The sequence below is a fragment of the Protopterus annectens genome, chromosome 1.part0 (genome assembly GCF_019279795.1).
Source record: "Protopterus annectens isolate FY-2018-M chromosome 1.part0, PAN1.0, whole genome shotgun sequence".
Lineage (NCBI taxonomy): Eukaryota > Metazoa > Chordata > Ceratodontiformes > Protopteridae > Protopterus > Protopterus annectens.
Genome location: NC_056725.1, coordinates 1,874,137,827 through 1,874,163,664, shown reverse-complemented (window position 1 = coordinate 1,874,163,664; position 25,838 = coordinate 1,874,137,827). Strand labels below are relative to the sequence as shown.

Sequence of the window (25,838 nt, the reverse complement as noted above, 5' to 3'; positions counted from 1 at the left end):
TTGACCTACGTGTGAGCGCTCATATCAGAACTTTCATACTCTTCAGTGAAAGTCCACTTGTGAGCCATTTCAGCCTGCTTACCCATGGATCCTCCTCTATTATCTAGATTGCAGGTAAAACTTTTTCTTAAGGGGGTCCTCCACATCAGACCACCAAGGAAGCATAGCCCTCCTCCTTGGGATCTCAACTTTATGCCTGAAAAACTTACCACTGCCCACTTTGAACCAGCAGCCTCTGCCACGTTAAAGGTGTGCACCTAGAAAACTGTCTTAATAGCCCTTACCCCAGCTAGGAGAGTTTCTGAGCTACAGGCACTCATGACTACCCCACCCTACATCATCTTCCATAAGGACAGGGATTCTGTTCATACTAACCCTTCCTTCATGCCCAAAATGGTAAATGAACTGTCCCTTAACCAATCTATCCATTTATCCACTTTTGTCCCTTCACCACATAATGACAATGAAGAGTCTCCTCCATTCCCTTGATCTTCACTGGCAATTGAGGTTTTATCTTGACAAGACAAAGAGCTTCAAAAGTCCAATCAGCTTCTTGTATCCTTTCACCCCAGGGCCCTGGGGTAAGCTGTATCCAAACAGAATATATTCTCCTGGATACGCAAAAGAATGTCCTCCTATTCCCATGTTGCAGTATTTTTAGTGTGGGATTCTCTGCCTCAGGCAACCCAAACGTCAGTGCCTATACAAAAGCTTAAGCCTCATTGCCGTAGGTATGTGGGACGTCACACACAGGGCCATAAACCAGGGACCTTAAATGTGATGTCTGCATGCACAGACTTCAGAACTTTTCTACCGCAGTCGAACATCAGACTGATTGCATCTCTCCTGTACTATAAAGGTATCTAAAGCGAAGTACCCCATTGGGGATTTTTTGTTGTTTTTTTTTTTTTTTTTTTTTTTTTTACTATTGTTTGCTGACTTTCCTGTGGCCGGTGTGTGCCAAAAAGGGTAAATGCTGATGCGGACACCAAATTCTGCGTAAAGACTCGCACAATCTTTGTGTTTTTTGCCTAGGCCGGGAACACAACCATACCGCCTATCCCATTTGCCAATCCTTTGTCCCAAAGACTCTTAGAAGCCATCTGGCCACCCTTAATCTTTACTTAGAAAAACAGAGGCTAAAAAAGTTGGCACTTAGGATGGATCCCAAGTTGGCTGCCCAGGGTGAAACCATCACGGAAAAAGGTCAAGATTCCTCAGCGTACTACTTCAGCCACCCACCGATATAGGGGTGAGGGGCATTCGCTGAAGCTGTCTGCTTCACAGATTCTCCTTGAGGAAGTCGCTGCTGAGGTACCAGCATGCATGTCTACAGAGATTGCTCAGATGGCTGTTTCAGCTGAAGTCGAGGGGGAACCAGGCTCCACCAGACCCCTGACTGGAGTGCCAGAATCCGAGGCCCCATCCTTGGGCCCCAGAAACTAGGCATTCTCCCAAAACTACTCCTTTGAAAAAGAAGTAAAAAACTAAACATTTATTTCCTCCTGCTGAGAGATTACCTAACTGGCAGTCTCTCACTCGGTCTTTAATGCAGGCCTTCATGGCTCTTAATGCCCTCGGCCGCCTCTCCCTCCACCATTCCTGTCTTTAGCCCAAGGGCTGCTTCAGCTTCCTCTGTTCTCATGCCCACTTCTCATGAAGGAGAAGAGGAAGAATAACTTTACTCTTGATCCAATGAGTCCATTACTTACTCATCACAGATTGCATCTTCTCTGGAATACTATTCCCCTGATGAGGAATCCATAGAAGGGGACTGTCCCCCAGAGGACATCACTTTGGAGAGACCATTACCATAATGAAAGACTATTTCAAATGGGATACTTCCCAAATGACAAACTCAAAAAAGATATTTGGAGTTGCTCCAAGTTGAAACCCCCTCTCCTCCTGCCATCCCTCCAGTTATACCTGCAAATCGGAATGCATTTACTTTAACATCTAAAAGTCCTGATTCTCAGCCATCTGCTCCTGAGAGACCTGACAATTTCTACAATGTGCCTAATGACCATAAATTTCTTGTGGAAACCCCCTTGGCAGACCCAGCAGTGATTGCTGTAGCCCCAGACAAGCAGTCAAGACTAATCACATCCTCGTCCCTTCCCCTTATAGACGAGGACAGCAAAAGTATTGATAGGCTAGGCAAAAAGGTCTATACCTTCTCTACCCTAGCCTTCAGAGCTATTAATTATCACACATATGGTTAAATATGCCTTTGATCTGGTATCCGAAGCATCTTCACTGCTATCCTCCCTGCTTGATTCCCCTAACAAGACAGAGTTGCAGTCAAAACTATCCCTGGCATCTCAGGTAGCCAGGCATTCATTTAGCTACAGCTGTGATGCATCTTAAGCTTCTGCTAGGTCTACTGCATCTGGATCAGTGCTACGCAGGTACTCATGGCTAAGACTTCAACCCCTGCCTGAGGACTTCATGTCTAAAATCCTTGATGCTCCACTAGACCACAACCTCCTCTTTGGCAAACAGTCTGCTGAGCTATTTAAAAACCTTCAGGAGAAAAGTAAGGAGCTTTAAAGATGATAAACACCTTCTGTTGTCTCCCATACCAGTATACTACTGAAATTAAATAAAGAACTGAGCAGGATAAAAGAGGCACACACGTAACTGATATACTGTTAAGCGCTTTTCGTTTATGGTAAAACACAAACTTCATCAGACAAATCACACAGTGAAACAACTCATTTAAATACAACTTACTAGCCAATCAACAAAGAGTACAAACGTAAAAATTATTTAAAATGTTACTGCACAATAATAAATGAATAGATATTGCCACCTCCCATTTATCTAGTTTTGCAACAATAAGACATATTACCGAAATTACCCAGCTAAGACCACCTGTGTCAGGAGAGCTCCCTTCACTGCTGCACCACCTTCTTCCCGGCATAGAAGAGGATCCAGGAGATAGACCTCTTCCAGACCAGCCTCTTCACATCCTGCTTTCTGACAGCCCCTTCATGACAGAAGTGGCACCAACAATGCGTGACTGCCTTGCCCACCTCGCCCTGTCAGCTTCTCTCCCACTGCCTGCCCCTTAGAACTATCACTACAGATCTATGGATTCTGGCAGTAGTGGAAGGAGGGATACTTCCTTTTCTGGAAAGAAAGACCCCCCCCCCCCCAGCACAGGGCATTCCATTGCCACCCAAAAACCAACTACACCTTACCCCCCAAATCTTACAGGATCTACTGACCCATGGAACCATAGAGCCCATCCTTCCAGGACAAGAAGGAAATGGTTTGTACTCAGTTATTTCTAGTACCAAAAAAGGACTTCCCTTGGAGGCCAATTCTGGACTTGTCCTTTCTAAACCTCTTTCTGAAAGTTCCATCTTTCAGAATGCTATCCCTCCAGACCCTCCTTCCACTATTGGCAGCCCAAGCATTCATGGCCACACTAGTTGTCAGAGAGGCCTACCCCTGCATCCCCATAAAACCCTCACAGAAAGTACTTGCGTTTCATTGGGCCCAGTTATCACTTTCAGTTTATTGACTTGCCCTTTGGTTTATCCACTGCACCCAGGGTCTTCACCAAATGCCTTGCTCTGGTCATTGCCTATTGTAGGACCAAAGGCTTTCAAATCTACCCTTACCTAGACTATATCCTCATCCTTGCAGAAAGAGGACACCCTAAAAAAAATCTGCAATTTGTCATGGCCCTACTGCAAAGTCTGGGGATCACCCTCAATCTACCCTAATAAACCCTAACATTGCAAAAGGGCAAAGTTTTTCTCTGGTGCAGGATCAGAACAGACCTGATTAAGGCATTCCTTCCTCAGGACAAAGTAGCTTCCCTAACAGGCCACTTCCAGGACCTGCTCCAGGTCCACCAACTGTCAGCAAGACAATTCCTGCGACTTCTGGGCCTTATGGCAGCCACCATTCCTATGCTACCCTTAGCCAGGATGCATATGAGGAAGCTGCAGTGGTATCTAAAGAATGTGGTGTCCTAGCACAACCACACTCTAGAATTCCAGATTCCATTCCTACCCTGCCTAAAGGCAGAATTAAGGTGATGGATCCAACAAATTCAAAAGAACCCAGGACTTCCGCTCCACTTCCCCACACCACCTCAACACATGCATACAGATGCTTTAGACCTGGGCTGGGGGGGCTACCATGAAGGGCTTCAAAGTGCAAGAGAGCTGGCAACCATCCCTGTGGAAAAAATAAATCCAAAAGTGAGGCAAGTACTACCATGCTGTATATGAAGCAACTTCACTTTATTAAAACAAAAGCCTTTTGTTTTAACAATATGAAGTTGCTTCATATACAGCGTGGTAGTACTTTCCTCATTTTTGGATTTATTTGGATTTTTTGGCAGTACTTTTAGTGGAAGAAGTCCTTTACTTTTTGTTCTTTACATCCGTATGGAAAAAACTCAATGCAAGGGAGATGACTGCATTCCCTTTGGCAATAAAAGCCTTTCTTCCCATCCTACAGCAGGTTCCCTTCAAATCATCACAGACAACACCACAGTCATGGTACATCAACAAACGGGAAGACCAAGTCCTAACTCCTATGCAGGCTAACAGTCCAGATTTGGGATCTAGCCTCCAGAAACAATTTATCCCTGCAAGCAGCCTACATCCCATCGAAGGACAACCACCAGCCAGATGCTCTCAGCAGATCATCCTCTCTGCATCATGAGTGGATGTTGAACAGGGAAATTTTTCTAGACATTGTCCACCAGTGGGGCACACCTCAATTAGATTTGTTTGCCTCCCCCCAGAACAGACGATTCAAAAAGTTTTGTACCAAAAAACACTCCCCATTAGCTTGGAGAGTGAATGTCTTCAGCATTTCATGGAATGGATGGTTTCTGTATGCCTTCCCTCTCATTCAAAAGGTCCTCCTGAAAATCAGGAAGGACATGCCAAAAATCTTACTGGTGAGCCCCTACTAGCCAAGGCAGTATTGGTTCCCCCTTCTATCATCCATCGCCAAGGGCAGTTACCACAAATTACCTTACAAGGTGGACCTACTCGCACAGCAGAAGGGAGCACTCATCCACCCTCACCTACAGATGCTATGTCTTAACAGTCTGGCTGATGAACTTTTAATTCCCTTCAGACACCACTACTCTGAGTTCGTGCTTTTGGTCCTAAGGGAGGCCAGGAAAGCTACCACAAGGAGATCCTACATTTCAAAATGGGAAAATATTCTCCAAATGGTGTCTCCAAAGACATAGAGCTCAGTTTCCAGTGGGGGTCCCTGTAGTCTTAACTTTTGTGTGAACTTACCAAGACAGGACTTTCATACTCCTCAGTTAAAGTCCACCTATCCACTGTCTCTGCCTGTTTAGCCTTAGATTCTCTTTACTCTCCAGGCTAGATGTTAAATTGTTCCTGAAGAGGGTCTTGCACATCAGGCCACCAAGGAAACCCGTCCCACCACCTTGGGACCTGAATTTCTTCGTAGAAAAACTCACACTGGCTCCATTCGAACCAACCAGTTGAGCTGCACTTCAAATGTCCACATGGAAAGCAGTCCTGGTATCGTAGCCCTTACCTCAGCTAGAAGGGTGTCAGACTTGGTCACTCATGGCTTGTCCCCCCTACACTGTTTTCCACAAAGACAGGGTGACTCTGTGTACTAACCCTCCTTTCATGCCCAAAGTGGTCAACAAACTATCTTTAAATCAGTCCATTCACCTGCCCACCTTCTTCCCCTCTCCAACTAATGAAAGTGAGAGAATACTCCATTCCCTGGATGTGTACAGACAACAAGGTTTTACTTGGACAAAACTAAGTTCATCAGAAAATCTAATAAACTCTTTGTATTCTTCCATCCCATGGCATTGGGCAACAAACCATCTCCTGCTGGATCAGAAAAACTATCTGCTTCTGCTACTCCTTCCACGGCAAGGACTTCCTCCAGAGGGTAAGAGCACAGTCTTCTAGGGCTGTAGCATCATCCAAAGCTTTCTTCAAAGGCATGGGCACAGCCTCCATCCTGGAGGTGGCCACCTGGTCCACTGTACACACCTTTACAAAACATTACAAATTAGGCCACATCTCCAGAGCTAGAGCAGGGTTCGCTAAGGCAATCCTGCAGAGATTTCTGAAATCAGCTACCTCTATTTCTACCCTTCCTCCTCCTTGGTACTCTTCCACACTAAGAATACTGCAACATGGGAGTAGAAGGACATAGAATAGCTGTGTAAAATCTTACCATGACCATAGATGTCCTCTTCCATGTTGCAGTATCCCACCCCCCCACCTATCCCCTTAAATTATTTTTCACCTGTCTGTGGAGCTCCCTGGAGCACCACCATAGACTGTGGTCACAATGGCAAACATATTGGCACTTCCTAGTTCTGGTGGACATCATTTGGCTCTTCTTACTATACTGTCTGACTGGGCAGTCAGTTCTGAAGTCTCTGCGTGCAGACGTTACATTTAAGGCCTCTGGTTTATGGCCCTACGTGTGACGTCCCTTGCACCTACAGCAACCAGGCTTAAGCTTTTGTATAGGAGCAGATGTTTGGGTCTCCTGAGTTGGAGAATCCCACACTAAGAATACTGCAATATGGAAGAGAATGACATCTATGGTTATGGCAAGATTTTACACAACTATTCTATCCTTCTGTTACACTTTCCATGGCAAGGAGTTGCCCCACAGTCAGGGCACACTCCACTAGAGCAGTGCCTTCTTCAGGGGCCTTCCTCAAAGGCCTAGATACAATTCTATTCTAGAGGCAGACACATGGTCTTCTGTACACACTTTCACTAAGCATTACAAATTGGACATAATCTCCAGAGCCAGGCCAGGATTTGCTAAACCCATCCTCCACGGATTCCTGTAGACTGCCACCTCTTCCTCCATCCTTTTCTCGGCATGAGCTGTGGTACCCTCCCACATGTGAGAGTACTGCAACATGAGAATAGAAGGATGTAGATTAGTTGTGGAAAATTTTACCATAACCATAGATGTCCTTCTCTTCCATGTTGTAGTATTCAGTCCCTCATCCTTACCCCCTGGAGTGCCTTTTTCCCCTGTCTGGATGGCATCCTTCTACCCTTAGACTGTTGTCTGACTGGGCAGTCATTTCTGAGGTTTGTGCATGCGGATGTCACATTTATGGCCTATGGTTTATGGCTTTACGTGTGATGTCCCATGCACCTTACAGCAGCCAGACTTAAGCTTTGGTAGATGAGCCGGACGTTCAGTTGTCCTCAGGCAGAAGATCCCACATATGAGAATACTGCAACATGGAAGAGAAGGACATCTGTGGTTATGGTAAGGTTTTATACAACTAATCTTTTCTTTAGGTATCCAGTTACTCTCAAAGTTTAATCATGAGTAGTGTGTATGCTTTTCATAGGTGTGGAGCACAGTATCCTTAATTGTCAGATTTGCCAAAGTTTTCATCTGGACTGTTAAGAGAAGGCCCTCCAGGTGTACCACACTACAAGAGTTGCGGGTTTCTTAGGCCAGTCTTCCATGAGTGTGGAGATGCAATAGCATGATGGCATGGAGAATTTCTTGAGTGAGACCTCTGTCCCTGTCCAAGAATGAAAAAGAACTACTATTTATTGACCCCTTGGATAAGAAATTGCTCTTTGGACCCCACACCTTCCTTACAACATTTTAATAAGGCTGTAGAACAAAGGAAGAACCATAGAATTGGTGTAGGATAGTTCACCACCGTATTCCTGAATACACCAGAAATTGTCTCTTCAAAATAATGTCCTTACTAGATAATGTAGGGTTAAGGTAAATAATCAAAGAAAAAAGTGTACAGAGAAGAGGAAATGATAGCAGTGTGGTAGGAGGAGTCCTGGTAGCTTCCAAGGCCCAGGTGGCATTAGAAGAGCTTATGTGACTGTACTGTTCTCAAAGTCCCTAAACCCCCTTCCTAGTCTTTCTGGCCCATTTCCTCACCCCTTTCTTTTTATTATACCAGGACAGAAGGCCAGTTGATATTCTGTTGACAGCACTGGTCAGACACCACCACAGAATGGTGGTATCTACAGATTTTTGTTTAGAAGTTAAAAGCTTATATCTGATGAATTCTTCATTACTCCTCACGATGATCTGACCTTCGGATTCAGCTCGGCCACATTCTACAGACTTAGATCTGACTCTGAAGCTCTTCCTTCTTACCATGCACTACATCCATCTAAGTGCCTCAGATCCCGTTTGCCGCTTAAGCATACCGGATGCAGATCTTGTGCTCTCAAACTGTGGATAACTTTATTTCAAAAATCATCTTGTGAGTTACCCTTAGGTATACTGTAAGTCCTTTCTCAGTTATCTTCATTCATAGCATGTGTGTTGTGTGTTTTTTCCCCGTTTAAAAAAAAAATTCATTAGTTACCTTTATCTTGTTAACTTAAAAACTAAACTTAAAGTTAAACTTTCAAACTTTATAGATTAAAACTTACCTGTATTTCTTAACTTCTGTCAGTTCCCTGTGTTCTTTACTCTGCTGAGTTGACAGTTGCCTTTTTAGCGGGATTTTTGGTAATGGCTAACAAACCTTCACCGGCTTTCAGGCGTTGCACTTCTTGTGGGCATAAAAGCGTCAACTAGGATGCCTACAAGGAGTGCGTGTATTAAGTGGGTCCCGATGAGTCGAAAGCAGATTGTTCAGTTTGTGCTGCTTTTAATCCGCGTGTATTACCTGACCGAAGAAATAAATGGTTACATAGGGGCCTTCTTCCTTCCTTGGCTCCAGAGGCTGACTCTTTTGTCTGCATCTTTTTCTCCGGCTGCCACAATAGAGGCTAAAAAGAGGTCCCTTCCTGGGGACACACTTGAGGCTAAGAAGCCAAAGAAATCCTTGGATCCAACTTCCTCAGACCTGAAGAAATTGCCTCCTCTCTCAGATCCAAGAGATGTTCTTACCATTTCTCCTTCACCTTTGTTAGTTCCTATGTTGGATCCAGTACCTCAGGATCCAAGGGCTTTAACAAGGTCCCCCCTGCTGTCTCTTCCAGGTTGAAGCATTCCCAGCTCCCCTCATCAACTTCATCCAGGTCCTCCAGAAGCTGGTACGAGATGGATATGGACAGGATGATGAGCTTTCTAAAGGCTCAGATCCAGATGGGGGGTAGTCTTGGCTCTGTCCCCTGTTGGATCTGTGAGCTACCCTGGCCATGCCATCAGAACACCTGCTCTGATCCAACAGTCTGTTTCGGAGTCCGGATTTGTGACTGCCGTGTGCACTGTGCTCAGTGCAGGGGAAGCTTCCTTCCTCAATGCCGAGGATGCTGTTGTCTAGCCCTGTTCAAATCTCTTGGAGCAAAGCGAGTCTCGAAGTGGTGGTGTTGGTGCTGGGTCCAGGAGGCTGGGGTCTGCTCAGTCTTTCTTGGAGCCATCACTTCCCTTAGGAGCCTTGTCACACGACAGTTTGGGTCTGGTCCCTTCGGGAGGTCGTTGATCTGGGGGTGAGTCCTGCCTGTTTTCCCTTGGAAGTTTTGCCTTTGGGGGAGACTGAAAGGACTACTACTGGTCCTTTGGCCTTTCAGATAGTGGAGAGGGTTTTCTCCTGAGTTCCAGTGACACACATCCCTCAGTCCACCCCTGTACAGTCATTGGATTCAGGCTTTGCTCACAGTCCTTGCAAGAGTCTTCCTGGTCCATGCGGCCTCCAAGAATTCCCTTCTCAGGAGGAATTCTCTTCTTCCGACACTTCTCCTGAGTACCCAGCTAAGGAAGTTCTTTGGAAGAAGATGTGCAAAAAGGAAGCACCTTGAACTCCCCATTGGAGTCTCTGAGGCCACTAACTTCAATAAGGGGGAAGGATCCCCCTGATCCCCACCTGAAGAAATCTCCTTTGGGGACATTAGAGATCCTGAAGCAGAAAGGTGGGTGGTCTGCCCAACTTCCTTCCCTGAGGAGTCTGTTTTCTTGGAGGCGTTTGGGACTGGCCCATCTGTGTTTTTTTTTTTGTTGCACAGAAATTCGAACAAAGTGAACAATCAGGCCTTCCACTCCAGGCAGGAGACAAAAGTGGTCTATTTAAGGCCAGCCTTGCCCAGTATTTGAACCAGCTTCTAGAATAACCTTAATATTTCTGACTAATAATCTTCTGTTTTTCCCATTACCAAAGTTTTCTTAGTTGAGGAACTCCAGCCTCTATTTATATATGTTTGAATAAAGGGAAAAGGGTTGTGCATTCTTTAGGTGTACATAGGCAGTTACCTGGACAAAAGTAAAGCCACCAGAATGTGTAGCTCAGTGCATTAAATTGTTACAAGTCTCATGGCAAGGCCTAAGAAGGGAAGGTCAGACCCCATTCAGCAAGAGCACAGCAGTCAGTGTCTTTCGGTAAAGGTGTTGGTGACACAGATACTTTAGAGGTGGACATTTGTTTTTCTCTCTCTACCTTCTCAAAGCATGGTTGGATGTCCTGTCCAGGACAAGAGTAGGAGATGCCGCTACCATTTTTAAGGGCATGCTTCACTCTCTATCCCAGCAGAGAGTTGACCCTCCTTATCTGATGGAGCCTGCCCTTGAGAAGTGACCCTAATGTTATTACTGTAACAGTGACCCATTTGAAAAACATGGGGCAGGCATCTTAACATATTAGTAGATAAGTAGTAGATATTTGAGTGCGGTCAGTGTTGTAGTCCTGATTTTCTTCTCTCTATCCCCAGTAATGTGTGGGACGCTTCACGGGCTGTGGTGGGTGTCTGTTCCCCTTCACATCCCCATCTTTACTCTCTTGTAAGGCTCCTCTTGTTCAGCCTGTTCAGATGAGCTCAGATTTTTCGTCTGCCAGACCCTTCTCTGGGGAATCTTTCAGTGTTGCTCTTATTTAGGCTAGTCATTGACCTGATGAGGGGCAAGAAAGAATCCAAGATGATGTGACTGGAATCCACTTGTATACCAGGTATATGAAGATGGCAGAGGTAAATGACTATCCTGGCCATTGGGAAATGCTCAGATTTGAAAGTCAGGCCAGTTATCGGAATCAGCCTATGGCAAAGATCCCTAATATTATGATTGCCACAGTGCTCACACTGAGAAACCTACTACTCTGGTAAATTGTTTGCATCACTGTTATTTAAGGGAAATAAACTAAATACTGCAAGAGAGAGATGAATCAACCAAGGATGTAACTTTTTAGATGTTTTAAAAATAATATACAGTGATGTCTTGTGGGTGTTAATATTTTAAGCATTTAGTTTCTTGTGTTTTTTATTTTAGAATATTCCCAGACAAATTGTCTTTCTTTAGCCAGTGTTTGAAGTTATGGGCTAGTGTTGAAACTCCTTTCTTTCACTAACGTTGGGGGAATTTTTTTCAGCAGTATAAATTGCGCCATTCAGCACATGGCACAAGTCAATCAGAACTTAAGTTTTCTACCTGTTGAACTTCTTTGCAGAAATAGAGTCCACTATGCCGCTGTGTGAAAGAGTGAAAATGGGCACTAGAAAACGAAGTTCAGTAAAAGAGAAGCCAAAATATGCAGAGATCAGCTCTGATGATGACGATGACGATGATGATGATGAAGACAGCGATGAAGCTTTTGAACGTAAGTACAAAGTAAATTTTGATTGTATATTTTTATTTATATGAACCAGAGGTGAAGGCATGTGCAATGTGATTCAAAACTTAATTGAAGCACTTTCAATGAGCAGTAATTTACTTTTAGTAATAGTGAAATGAGGTAAAATTACTGAGCAGTCCAATGCACAAGTATTGGTTACCTGCTCTAGTACCAGTTCTTGGAATAAGAGTATGAATGAAAGGCATAGTTGACATGTAGGAGCTGAGACATGAGTAGATGTATAAGAAATCTTTAGTCGCCTTGCAGACTGTGGAACAGTTGAAGCTAGTGTATGGACTGAAGTGAAAGTGGTGCCAACAAAACCTATCATAAGTCATAGTAATAGGCAAGGAAGCCCCAAAGGCTTTTAGAATTGTTTGTGTTGAAAAAGATTATATGCTGTACCCGCCGGCCCTGACGCACAACCTTCAACGAAGGTACACCCACTCACGCATGTCTCCACACAGAAGACGCTCTAGCTGAGAATCGAACAGGACAACGTCTTACTGTGAGGCGACAATGCTACCACAGCACCACCACTGCAGTGTGTATGTATGTATGTATGTGTATATATATATATATATATATATATATATATATATATGTGTGTGTGTGCGTGTTTGTGTATGTATGTGTATACATACATATATATATATATATATATATATATATATATGTGTGTGTTTGTGTATGTGTATACATATATATATATATATATATATATATATATATATATATATATATATATATACACACACACACATACATTAAAATTCTGCACTGTGAATGCATTTGAAATATATTTTGGTAAATTGTTGCATTACTTTTCTTTTGAGTGACACTTTTTTTTTTTCTTTTGGTTTTCAAACTACAAATTTTAGTACAGTTTTCTCTAATAATCTCACACTGTGTTCCTTTGGAATCTACATGATGTCTTTGTATTCCATGTTTTGCAGTATTCTGCGTATGGATTTACTCGTAGTTTCACATGCATATGGCCAGTATTCAGAAGCTTTCAGTCCCTCCAAGGTGCGCGAGACGTCTGACCTGGCTGAGAGTACATGGGCCATAAAGGTGATGTCGGCACACACCAGCCCTCAGAACTTTTCATCTGCTAGTCATACGCCAGGTGTTTCTGCTACTGCTACGCCGGATTTGTTTCAGTAAGATAAGTACCCCTTTGGGGACCTTTTCAGTCCTCCCTAAAATCTGTATTGCTTGTTCATGTCATCTAGAAAGGGTAAGTCAGTACAGCCGCTAGATCCCTCATAAGGACACCCACGGTAAGTGCCCTTCTTGTTTGGGGCGGTCGCACGACCGCAGGGCTTGTCCTATTTACAAGGCATTAGTGCCTAAGAGTTACGTAGTCGCTTGAATACGTTAACTCTTTACCTAAAAAAAAAAAAAAAATCTGAAGCAGATTACTTTAGGGATGGAAGGCTCCTCAGACATCTCCTCGAAAACACCAAAAAAGAAAGGCAAGACCTTAGGGCCTTCACCTACTGCTGAGCCTTTTCCGGGCAATCCTCAGCTTGTGTCCGACATCGGCCTGGTACAAGGATCTGTATCTGGATCTGCCGCTCCGGTTAACGCAGGTACCTCTAAGGATGCCGCACAATTCCTAGGCAAGAACACATCAGTAGAGTCTATTCCGGAGCTGGTTTCTGATGCGGGGGGTCTGCTATTTCTGAGGATCCATCTGATCCCTTGCAGTCTCCGGTTTCTCTGTCTACACAGACATACGCTGGTCCCCTTAAAAGAAGAGAAAACATATTTCTCACCTGAATGGCAGGCTTTAAGTCAAAGCCTTTTCAATGTTGTTTTGGCACTGAGGCCTACCTCCTCTGTTTACGTCTTCCACATCACCTACTCTCCTGAGCCGTAGTCCTCAGACTACAGAGACTGTCACTAGGAAAGAGGAAGTCCTTTCCGATTCCTCAGAGGAATCACTTTAATACAACTCTGATATCGCCTCCCTTTGGGATACAGATTCCCAGAGGAAGAATCAGTGGACCCTGACTCCCCAGTTGAAGACTTGACTTTTGTAGAAGCTAATTGCAAGATGAAAGAACACTTTAAATGAGAATCCTCCGAAATGACTGAGGTACAAAAAAGGGGTTCCCTTCAGAATCTCGAAATCCTGAAACCTCAAATTTCATATGGTCGATACCATATCACTGAAGTTTTAGAACTTCAGTATTCTGAATGGAGATCTGTGTACAGCGCGGAACGGGAGATTTCCCTTTTCTTTGCTGTAGTGTGATCTCGGAGTTGAAATATTTAAGTAGTGGGGGTGTCCCCCCTGCAGAAACATTTAAACAGATTTTTTATTTGGTTATATTTCGGAATTTCGAGATTCTGAAGTGAATCCACAAAAAAAAGATATTACGACCTCATTGAAATGGAATCCCCCAGCCCATCTGCTGTTACTCCTATCCTGCCTGTCTTTTTAGATGCTTTCTCATCAGCATCTCTTAACCCAGACTCCCAACCTCATGCTTCACACTGACCAGGCAGATTTTACAAGGTGCCTGACAATGCTGAGCATCAGCTTAAGTGCCCACCTGCTGATCCAGCCACTATCTCAATCTCTACGGACAAAGCCTCCAAGCTTCTACCACCATTCTCCCTGCTGACAAAGACAGCAAAACTCTGGAAAGGTTAGGCAAAAACATATATATTTTGACTACCTTGGCCATATATACTTCGGTTACCTTGGCCCTCAGAGCTACAAACTACCAAACTTGCATGTCTTGTCTCTTAGAATCTGCCACCAAACATCTGGCATATATTCCAGACTCCCTTGCCAAAGCATCATTGTCCTCTCTCCTGGCCGTCTCTTTCCAGGTTACCAGACACTCTATCAAGTACAATTATGTTGCTGCTGAATCCTCAGCCAAGTCAGCAGCATCAGCATCTGCCTTACGCAGATGCTCTTGGCTTCAGCTATAACACCTGCCTGATGATTTCATGGCAAAGCTCATTGATGCTCTCTTGGACAATACTGCACTTTTTGGTTCTAAAATAGCAGACCTTTTCAAGTCTCTGCAGTAAGAAAGAAATGCAGAACTTTAAACATTTGCTGGTATCTCCAGTACCTATGTTTCAAAGAAACTGTCCAGCAAAAGCACAGTTTATTAAGACTCACTCCCATCCTACCCCTCCTTCAAGGCCTCGTAAGCTCGCAAGGAAGCAACCTCCTCCAGCTAGAGCATCCCCTCCCTCTAGCCAGATAACTCCCTTTCAGGACAGGGCAGGGAGTATCTTGATTACCTGCCACCTTTCCTGCTCCACCCCTTCCTTCTGTACCTCTGTCAGCACGCCTCTCTCACTGCCTCCCTAGTTGGACCAATCTCACTTCAGACAAGTGGGTCCTGTCCTTCCTACAAAACGATTACTACATGTCCTGGACCTCCCCACCCATAGTGGGAGGTATCCCACGACCACCTTCACAGCAACTGCACTTCGTGCAACCAGTAGTGCAGAACATGTTGGCTCAGGACACCATAGAGATAGTCCCCTCAGCTGTAAATGGAAGAGGATTCTACTCAAGGCTCTTCCTGATCACCAGGAAGGACCAGACCCTGGAGACCTGTTCTAGATCTCTCAACCTTTTCCTAAAGGTCCCTACCATCAAAGTGCTGATCCTGCCAGCCATTTTCCCACTCCTAATTCCACGAGGATTCCTGGCAACATTAGATATAAAAGATGCTTACCTCCACATCCCAATAAAACCCACCTACAGGAAATACCCGAGTTTCTGGGTGGATTCCTGTCACTTGCAATTCTCTGCCTTGTCCTCTGCACCCAGAGTCTTCACAAAATGCATGGCACCAGTGGTTGCTTACTCCAGGACAAAGATATTCCCTTACCTGGACGAGATGTTGATCCAGGTTGCCATCCTAGAAGCCCTCCAAAGGCACATTCACTTTGTGGTGGCCCTCCTTCAATCACTGGGATTCCAGATAAACTTCCCAAAATCTCATCTGCAACTAACCCAAGACATTGTATTCCTCAGGTGCAGGATCCACTCAGACCTCATTGAGGCATACCTTCCCCCATCCAAAGTGAACTCATTGACAGAACATTTTCTTCTGATCCTTCACTCCACAGAGTTGACTGCAAGGGAGCAGTACCTAGTAATCCCCCACTATTGCCGTCTTATCTGTGTGAACTACTGCAGACTGGATTGGCTTACTCATCTATCAAAGCTCATCTGTCTGCAGTTTCTGAATGCCTGCCTGTGGATCCCCCGTTGTCATTCAGACTTCCTTCCAAGCTCTTCCTTAAAGGGGTACTTCACCTCAGACCCCCCAGGAAACCCTCTCCCCTGCCTTGGGACCTTAATTCCGTGCTTGATCCCCTGCCTTGGGACCTTAACTCCGTGCTTGAGAAGCTTACACTCCCACCCATTGAGCCAGCAGATAAAGCTTCCCTAAAGCATTGTACTTCGAAAACTGTTCTGTTAGTGGTCCAGACCTCAGCCAGAAGAGTATCAGAACTCCAAGCCCTTATGGCTATTCCTTCTTTCCTCGTTTTCCACAAGGACAGGGTTACCCTCAGGACAAAACCCATCCTTCATCCCCAAGGTAGTGAATGACCTGTCCCTCAACCAAGCCATACACTTAACTGTCTTTTTCCCGACCCCACAAGGAGACAGTGAGAGTCCGCTACATTCCCTGTATGTACACAGACAAATCAGGATGTTCTTCGTGTTTCACTGTTGCAGTCATAACATTTGGGTAACCTGCTGGCAGGTTGCCCTCAGTTGGCCTGAATAACAAATTCTTGGGTCCTGCTTCGGTTGACGTCTCCACTTCCATGACGTCAGGTCGTTAGGGGTATAAAACATGCAGCAGACGCCATTTTATTCAGTCTTTCTTGCCGCACAGTGCCCGAAGCAGAAGCAGTTCACAATTGCCGGTCAGCCGACTCCTGAAATTTTAAGTGAAGTCTTCAAACTAAAGCCAAGTACTCCATTGGGGAAACTTTTTCTTGCTCCTTACCGATGTTAGTAAAAGTTAATAATTGCATTACTTGTGGAAAGCAAATACCTCATAAGGATTTTCATTTGTACTGTATTCCTTGCCTAGGCCCTGATCACAATGTGCCTTGCTGTCGGTTTTGTGCTAAATTTAACCAACGCACTATTAAGCATCGGTATATTTTGGTTCAAGATTTAACTACCCTGAAATGTCGTCAGCAATCTGACTACCGAAGTTCACAAAAAACGCAAGGAAAAAGACAGAGACGGACCGTTGAGGTCCAAAACTGATGATGAACCTTCTCCTAAGATGGTCGCCGGTACTCAGTGAGGTGCTTTCGCAGCCCTTGATACCCGCTACTTTTAAGTCGCAGGCCTCTACCGAGACCCATTCGGAGTCTGGTATGCCACGAGGTTTGCAAAGTATTGAACCCGCGGATGTATCCCCCTTGGTTGGGTCCGGAGCCGCTGAGCCCCCCCCCCCCCTGCTAAGAGGCCTATGCAAGGCACTGTTTATGAATCTTCAGATCAGGGTGCCATTTCTTCTGATCAGGAATTTTCTGTTCCATCCTATGAGGATTCTGATGAAGAGGAATCCGTCCCATCTACATCTCCTGAGGATTACTATTTTGGAGAGACTTTGCATACTTTAAGGGAACATTTTCACTGGGAGAGTCGGACTTCTCTGAATCTAAAAAGAGGCTTAGGGATTTCCTCCTCCTTTCTCAGCATAGGCCTTTGGCTATGCCTCCTGTATTAGACATAGTTGATGTGTTCTCTGAATCAAGCATGGCTCCTGATTCCCTGCCTCCGCCTCCTAGTAAGCCAGACAGACATTACAGGGTTCCTGACTCCCACAAATTTATTTTCAGAAATCCTGCTGCTGATCCTGAGGCTATTTCTCAGGGTCCCAAGGGGGTTAAGGCTTCTACTGCCAAAAATCCTACCCCTTCTGATAGAGATTCCAGGGTGCTGGATAGATGGGGTAAGAAGGTTTATATGTCTGCAATCTTGGCAATCAGGGCTTTAAACTGCCAGTTTCATATGCTTAAATATCAACAGCTTCTTATGGGCTTACCTAAACAGAAAATGTTGATTTCTGATTGTGTGGAAAATAGAGTTACGGGATTTATTGCATTCAGCAGAACAGGTTGGAAAGCATACTTTGCATTGTGGTTTTGATTCCCTGGAGGCCTCTTGTAGGGCTGCCGTTACTGGATCTGTGATTAGAAGGCATGCCTGGCTCAAGGAGCAAAATCTGCCTGATCATGTTAAAGCTAAATTGTTGGATGCCCCTGTGCAGCATGATACTCCGGTAATAAGGCAGAAGAGGTTTTAAAGAAAATGGAAGACAAAGCTAAATCTATGCAAACTGTAAAAGATTTCTTGCAAGTGCAGCCACCCAAATTCAGTAGGCATTGGCCTACTAAAAATTGGTCCTTTCCTGTGTCCGACACAGCCGCTCAGGGCAAACTCAGGCGCTCAAAAGGCTCTAGATATCAATCACAGGTTTCTTACAGGCCAAAGCAGTGGGGTGCCTCCACCTCCAAATCTGGAGGAAATAAAGCACAACCCTACAGTAAGCAGTCTCAATGACTTTCCTGTACCATCTCCAAGCACTTATCTTTTGGCAGCCCCCTTGGGGGGAAAGTTAGCACTTTATGCTCAAAGTTGGCAGTTAATTACCCAGGACAAGGTGGTATTAAACATAGTATCCCAGGGGTACAGATTTCATTTCCATATTTTGCCAATTCCAAACGGATGGGCAGGTCTGCCACAAAACCAGTGGGCAGAGGCCCAGAAACAAGTCATGTCCCTCATGGATATGGGGGCTATTCAACCGGTACCAGAAAAGGAAAAAGGACAAGAATTTTATTCAAGACTTTTCCTGGTACCCAGAAAAGACCATTCATGGCGTCCAATACTAGACTTATCGATTCTGAACAAATACCTGGACATTACAAAATTCAAAATGCTGACTTTGCAGCAGCTACTGCCTATGTTAGGCAATAATGCTTGGTTAGTCACTCTAGACTTAAAAGAGGCATGCCTGCATATCCCAGTAAGGGAGTCATGCAGAAGATACCTCTGCTTCAAAGGTTTTTTGCATAACCAAATGTTCATCGTGCATACAGCTGCAGTCATAACAGATGGGTTCTCTTGCCGTCAGGCGGGTCCTCGGTCGGCCGAATTCCAAAGTCTAGGTCCGGCGTCTTTACAAAGTGCCTGGCACCAGTAATTGCATTCTGCAGACAAAGAAACATCCAAATGTATCCTTATCTGGACGATTGTCTCATTCAAGCAGTGGACAAGGAGACACTTCTTCAACGTCTGGCATTTGTAAACAGGCTTCTAGCATACATAGGGTACACCGTAAACTAAAAGAAATCACAACTGGTACCCTGTCAAATAATTACATTCCTGGGTTCAAGCTTGAATACAACTGCCCAGATGGCTTACCTGACGCCAGACAAACAAAGGCAACTGACAACATACGTCAAACAAATGGCAACAAAAACCCAGTTATCTGCAAGACAAATTCTGCAGGCTTTGGGATTCATGGCATCCTGCATTCTACTGATTCCATATGCGACACTGCATATGAGGAAACCTCAGTGGTACCTAAAAAGTTTATGGAGTCAACATTGTCACAGCTTTGAAACAATGATTCCTCTCATTCCCTGCCTGCAACAGGAGTTTCTTTGGTGGGCAGAGACATGTCACCAAAACAAGGGACTATCATTCACTCTACCCCCTGCCACCCAGACCCTAACTACAGATGCATCAGACAATGCTTGGGGGGGGCTCACCTGGCAGGGAAATGCATTCAGGGCAAATGGAGCCCAAACGAAATGCATCTGCATATCAACCAGAAATAAATGCTAGCTGTTCAGAATGCTCTGACAGCCTTCAAGGACTTACTTCATCCAGGACAACTAATAAGGACGGACAGCACCACTGTTATGTGGTACATAAACAAGCAGGGGGGTACACACTCCTACCCCCTTTGCAGACTAGCCATGGCCTTGTGGAACACAGCCTTGACTTACCAAATACATCTTCAAGCACAATTCCTGCCAGGAAAGCAAAATACTCTGGCAGATGACCTAAGCAGAAATCTTATGGACCTGCACAAATGGAAACTGGATCCACAAGTCTTGAACAGGTTAACACAGAAATGGGGGAGCCCAGACATAGATTTATTTGCCTCTCCACAAAACTATCAGTTGGGCAAATTTTGCACAAGAACTCATCACAAAAAAAAGCATGGAAAGTGGATGCTCTATCCTTCAGCTGGAAAAATCTGTCAGTCTATGCCTTTCCCGTTCTGCCTCTACTCTCCAAGGTCTTACTAAAAGTAAGACAGGAAAAACCAAAAATTATCCTGATTGCTCTGGACTGACCTCACTAGCACTGGTACCCGCTTCTAAGGAATATGTCACACCTTCCTCTGTGGTACTTGTCTCAAACACCTCATCTACTGTCTCAGCAGAGCTATCAAATTCTGCATACTCAGCTCCAAACTCTGAATCTTGCAGCATGGCTGATGAACTAATTCAAGCCACATCTCTCAGTAAACCTGTGATGGATGTCATTTTGGAAGCCAGAAGGCGTAGTACTAGAAAATCTTATGCTGGTAAATGGAAGAGATTCTGTGCTTGGAACCAAGCACAAGGAATTGACACAGCAAAGCCCAGTATTCCTCAGATTTTACAATACTTAATTGAGATGCTTGTCAAGGGCCTATCTTTTTCTTCAATAAAAATAAATGCCTCTGCCATCTCGACTCATTACAACACAGAACCCTCCCCTCTTTTCTCATCCACTGCTTAAAAAGTATCTCAGAGGGAAGACAGCTTTTCTTTTGGGAGTCACTTTAGCAAGAAGGGTTTCAGAACTACAGGCTCTCATGGCAGTGGAGCCTTTCATTATTTTTTTACCCGGACAGGGAGGCCCTCAGGACCAATCCTTCTTTTATGCATAAGGTGGTTTCCACTGTGGCTCTTAACCAGACATTCACCTGCCAACATTTTACCCAAATCCGCAGAACAAGGGGTTAAGGGGATTCTGCAGTATTTGGATGTACACAGACAACTAAGTTTCTACTGAAACAGGACCAAATCTCTAAGAAAGTCTGAGCAACTACTGGTGGCATTTGCTGCAGGATCAGAGGGGAAGGCTATATCAAAGCAGACTATTTCTAAATGGATAAGCCACTGCATTCGTTTCTGCTATTTGCACCATAGTAAACATGTGCCCAAGGGGATCCGATCACATTCCACCAGGGCTGCCTCTACTTCAGCAGTTTTTCTCAGAGGGGTCCCAACCAAAGACATTCTAGAAGCTGCCACTTGGAGCTCTGTTCATACCTTCACAAAGCATTATCATTTACCTCTCTCCTCTAAATCCAGAGCAGGCTTTGCCACTACAGTCTTGCAGGGCCTTCTAGCCGCTCCTAATGCTGTTTAGTTCCATCCTCCCATCCATAGCTTTGGGATTCTACCCAAATGTAATAACTGCAACAGTAAAACATGAAGAACATAGTACAGTTGTGTACACTTACCATAAATGTAGATGTTTTAGTGGATTCACTGTTGCAGTCCGGGTTACCCACCCGCCATCCCCCATTCCATACCTTTTCTTTCCTTCACTATACTCAAAAGCTTTTGTGGTGTATTTGCTTTTAGTTGAAGGTAAAGTTTGTTTCTAAAAGTGCACTTATATAGTTAGTTTATTTATATGTATATATATATATATATATATATATATATATATATATATATTTTTTTTTTTTTTTTTTTTTTGCTCCCCATTTGGAGGGCACCTCACGTCTGGGGCAAGAAAAACTGATTAAAATGGTGTTGGCTGCGTGTTTTATACCCCTGGTGAACTGACGTCATGGAAGAGGAGACAGCAACCAACGCAGGACCCAAGACTTTGTTATTCAGGCCAACTGAGGGCAACCTGCCAGCAGATTACCCAAATGTAATGACTGCAACAGTGAATACACTCGAACATCTACATTTATGGTAAGTGTACACAACTGTACTTTCTACCTGCACAACACCAAGTCTATCTGACAGGCTGATTAGCTTTTCGTATCCTTCCACCCTAGAGCCCTGGGGAAGGCAGTGTCCAAACAGACAATTTTTACTTGGATCTCCAAGGCCATCACCTTCTGCTACCAATTCCATGGTAAGTCTCTGCAGGGTACAGTTAAAGCACATTCCACTAGAGCCATGGCCTCTTCAGGTGCCTTCTTTAAGGGCCTGCATACCCCTACTATCCTGGAGGCTGCTACTTGGTCTTCTGTTCACACCTTCACCAAACACTATAAACTTGGCCCAATAAATGGCCCATCTCAATACTGGAAGATTGCCAAATTATGGTAATAATGGCCACACAGGTAAAAAGCGCACTCTCCAAAGCTAAGAATATAGCATCCATTGGACCAGATGACATCCCAGGCTGTGTACTATATGAATTACAAAATGAACTGGCACCTCACCTAAGTGTCATGTTTAATCATACCCTCACCTCAGGCTTCGTGCCCATTGAATGGAGCACAGCTACAGTTATACCACTCCACAAGGGAGGATCCACCTAGGATCCCGGGAACTACCGCCCCATCAGTCTGATGAGCCTGATCTGCAAGACCATGGAACGTATTATCATGGAACTTATAAACAAAGACATTGGCAACCTTAAAACACTGGTCCCTACCCAGTTTGGGTTTGTGAAGGGCCGATCTTGTCTCCTGAACCTTACTGAGTTCTTCAAATCAGTCTCCAGAGCCGTAGACGACAGTAAGGCAGTCCACACAGCCTATCTGGACCTCGCCAAGGCCTTTGACAACATCTTTCACTCTGGAATCATCGATAAACTTACTAAGCTGGACATTAATCCCTACATCACTCGATGGGTTGCCAACTGGCTTACTAACAGAACCCACACTGTAAAAGTAGCTGACTCCAAATCCGGTCTGGAGTACCTCAGGGTTCAGTCCTGGGACCTCTCTTGTTTGGCATCTACTTCTCTGAAGTGCAGGCCAACACTAATGGACTCTGGCTAACAAAGTTCGCAGATGACTGCAAACTGGGAGCCATTATTGAATCCCCAAATTATGTGGATACTCTACAAAAGGGCCTTACAGAAACTGATGCTTGGTGCCAGAGCCATGGGCTCAAGCTCAGTGCCAAGAAATGTATAGTTATCCCCTTTGGGGAAAAAACATGTACCCGTGAATTATCACATAGGTGGCAGTACACTAAACACCGAAAGTCTGATAAGAGACTTGGCGGCACAGGTGGACAGTGGTCTCACCTTCAATAACCACATCGCCACAACAGTCAGGAAGTCCTATGTGGCACACATCATCACTAAGGGCTTTTCATCCAGAAAAAAGGAGGTCATTGTCCCACTGTACTCGTCCCTCATTAGACCCATTATAGAATGCAATGTCCCCATTTGCATCTGCAACAACTGGAAAGGCCGCGGAAGTACCTCACTAAAAGAATCACAGGCCTAAAGCAGATGTCTTATGCTGACCACCTTAAAAAACTCCAGCTATACTCTGTCGCATATCGTCTACTCTGAGGTGATCTCTGCTTAACATACAAGGCTATGTCAAACCCAGAGCTGTTGGACATGCTACACTTAGAGAAATCCCAATCTCTCAGAGCCACTCTCTCTAGGGATCTAAATCTTTGCATCACAATAAATTAAACATGCTGCAGGGATAGGTTCCTGACCCAGAGACTCCCCAGACTCTGGAATAGTCTGCCCATACATGTCAAGCAGAGCTCCTCTTTGGCCCTCTTCCAAAGGAACCTTGATGATTGGATGGGAGAAAGGAGATTCACCCCAGTGATCATGTCAATCGACCTGCTAGACAGGGATCCAGGGAAGTAAATAGTGTGAGAAGAAATAGCCAGGAAATTGATGTCCTTCAAGGATGCATCTGCAGTCATAACAAATGGGTTGTCCTGTCGTCAGGCAGCCCTTCGGTCGGCCGGATTCCAAAGTCTGGGTCCGGCTTCGGCTGATGTCGCACTTCACCCGACGTCATCTCTGCTGGTCTTCGGGTATAAAGGCATCAGCCGACGCCATTTTCCTCAGTCTTTCTTGCCGCGTGGCGCCCGAAGCAGAAGCTGTTCGCAAGTGCCGGTCGGTCAGATCCAGAGATTACTACTACTGAATACTACTTGAAGACTTCTAAAAGCTAAGTACCCGTTGGGGACTCTTTCTTGCCTCAGCCGATGTCAGAAAAAGTCAATAACTGTTTAACTTGTGGGAAACAAATACCTCATAAAGATTTCCACTCTTACTGCCTGCCTTGCTTAGGCCCAGACCACGACGTAGCAGCCTGTTCGGCCTGTGCTTCCTTCAACCGACGCTTAGGCGTCGGTCGGAGTTTGCTGAACAGTTTTTCGGCTCAGATTTTGCGTACATTATGCCGTCGGATCCTCCGACTACCCAAATTGTTAAAAAACGCAAAGAAAAAGACCGACACTCGCGGTCCGCGGTTTCGGCCGAAACCACGGTTAAGTAAGCCGCGAGTGTCTCGGTTTCGGCCGAAACCGAGAAAGCCGGTCAATCTTCAGCCGAATCCATGACTACTACTGAGGCTCCTGCTACCTTAGTTGAATCGGCCTCAGAAGTTTTGCCTACTACTGTGGTTCCTAGTGATTTATCAGACACCATCCCTTTGGATGTCTCCTTTGCCAGGGCTAAAGCAGCCAAAACTGTTAAATCAGTGCCTGTTAAGCCCCCTTCACACAGGCCCACTTCTAGTTCACAAATGCTTACTCTGGCAGAGGATTTAATATCCTTAATTAGAGGATCCCAATCTCACCCAGACAGGGCCTCTCAGCCCCCAGAAAAGAGATCTAGGGCAGAGCCCCCCGAGCCAGTGTCCTCTGATGATTCTGCGGATGACTCGGACATTACAGACCAGCCAGAGGCTCCTTTTTCTACTTATGAAGATTCAGATGCTGAAGAATCCATTCCATCTGCCTCTCCACCAGAGGAATTTTCCTTTGGGGAAACCTTACATGCCATGAGAGAACAATTCCAATGGCAGGGACAAGATTTCTCAGATTCAAGAAAAAGGCTTAGGACATTTCTGCACTTACCACAACATAGGCCCTTAGCTATACCTCCAGTACTGCCTGTTGTGGATGATGCATTTAATGATGTTTGCACCGCTCCTGATACTTTACCTCCAGCCCCTGCCAAACCAGATAGATTTTACAGGGTGCCAGACACTCATCACCACCTATACAAGGCCCCACTTGCAGATCCTGAGACTATATCCCAGGGGCCTAAGGCAGTAGCCTCGACCTCAGCAAAAAACCCTATTCCTTCTGAAAGGGAATCCAGGTCCTTAGAGAGATGGGGGAAAAAAGTTTACACCTCTGCTACTCTCTCAGCTAGAGCTTTAAACTGTCAGTTTCATATGATCCAATATCAAGAGTTTATGCTTGATCAGTTAACTAAGAAGCTGTCCTCTGATGACTCCTTAGATAAGAAATATGTTTTAGAAATGGTAAATAACATCCAACAGGTTAGTAACCATTCTTTAAAATGTGGCTATGATGCACTGGAGGCTTCATTTAGATCAGCCATGACTGGCACAGTGATAAGAAGGCATGCATGGTTGAAAGAACAGGTCTTGCCGGATCATGTTAAAGCAAAGCTGTTAGATGCTCCTATGGATAAGACCAGTCTATTTGGTACACCTGCTCAGCAAGTAATGAAGAAAATGGAAGAGAAGGCAAAATCTGTACAAACAGTTAAGGATTTCTTACAGGTTCAGCCCCCAAGGTTTAGCAGGAACTGGCCTGCCAAAAATTGGTCCTTTCCAGACTCCTCAAAATCTCAAAGAGGCAGGAATAGGCGCTCTAGAGGCAGAAATCAATCCAGAGGAGGTGCCTACAGAGGACGACAGTGGCAAGGCAATAACCGAGGCACAGACACAACCACTGCCACTACAACAGGACAATCACAGTGACTTGGCTCTGACACCGCCTACCAGGGAGCAAATAGCAGCACCTTTAGGCGGAAAGTTAGCCATATTTTCAAAAAAATGGCACTATATCACAAAAGACAAGTGGATTTTGCAAACCATAGACCAAGGCTACAGGTTCCACTTCCACACCTTACCAGTAAAAAGAGGAATGCCAAACCTACCTCCAAATCAAAAAACAAAAGCTCTAAAGCAGATAGCGGAATTAACAAAGATGAGAGCTGTGGAAAGAGTACCTATAACAGAACAGGGCAAAGGATTCTACTCCAGACTCTTCCTAGTACCAA

The 25,838-nt window shown here is 44.9% G+C and overlaps 1 protein-coding gene across 1 annotated transcript in view; it reads left to right on the top strand.

The window, feature by feature from the left end:
• The window catches only part of NIPBL (NIPBL cohesin loading factor), a 4,951,262-nt gene that overhangs the window by 1,495,945 nt on the left and 3,429,479 nt on the right, over positions 1-25,838 (top strand). Inside the window, exon 10 of the mRNA XM_044076429.1 lies at positions 11,375-11,524. Coding sequence (XP_043932364.1) covers positions 11,375-11,524 — 150 coding nt within the window. The remainder of the gene's footprint in view (positions 1-11,374; positions 11,525-25,838) is intronic.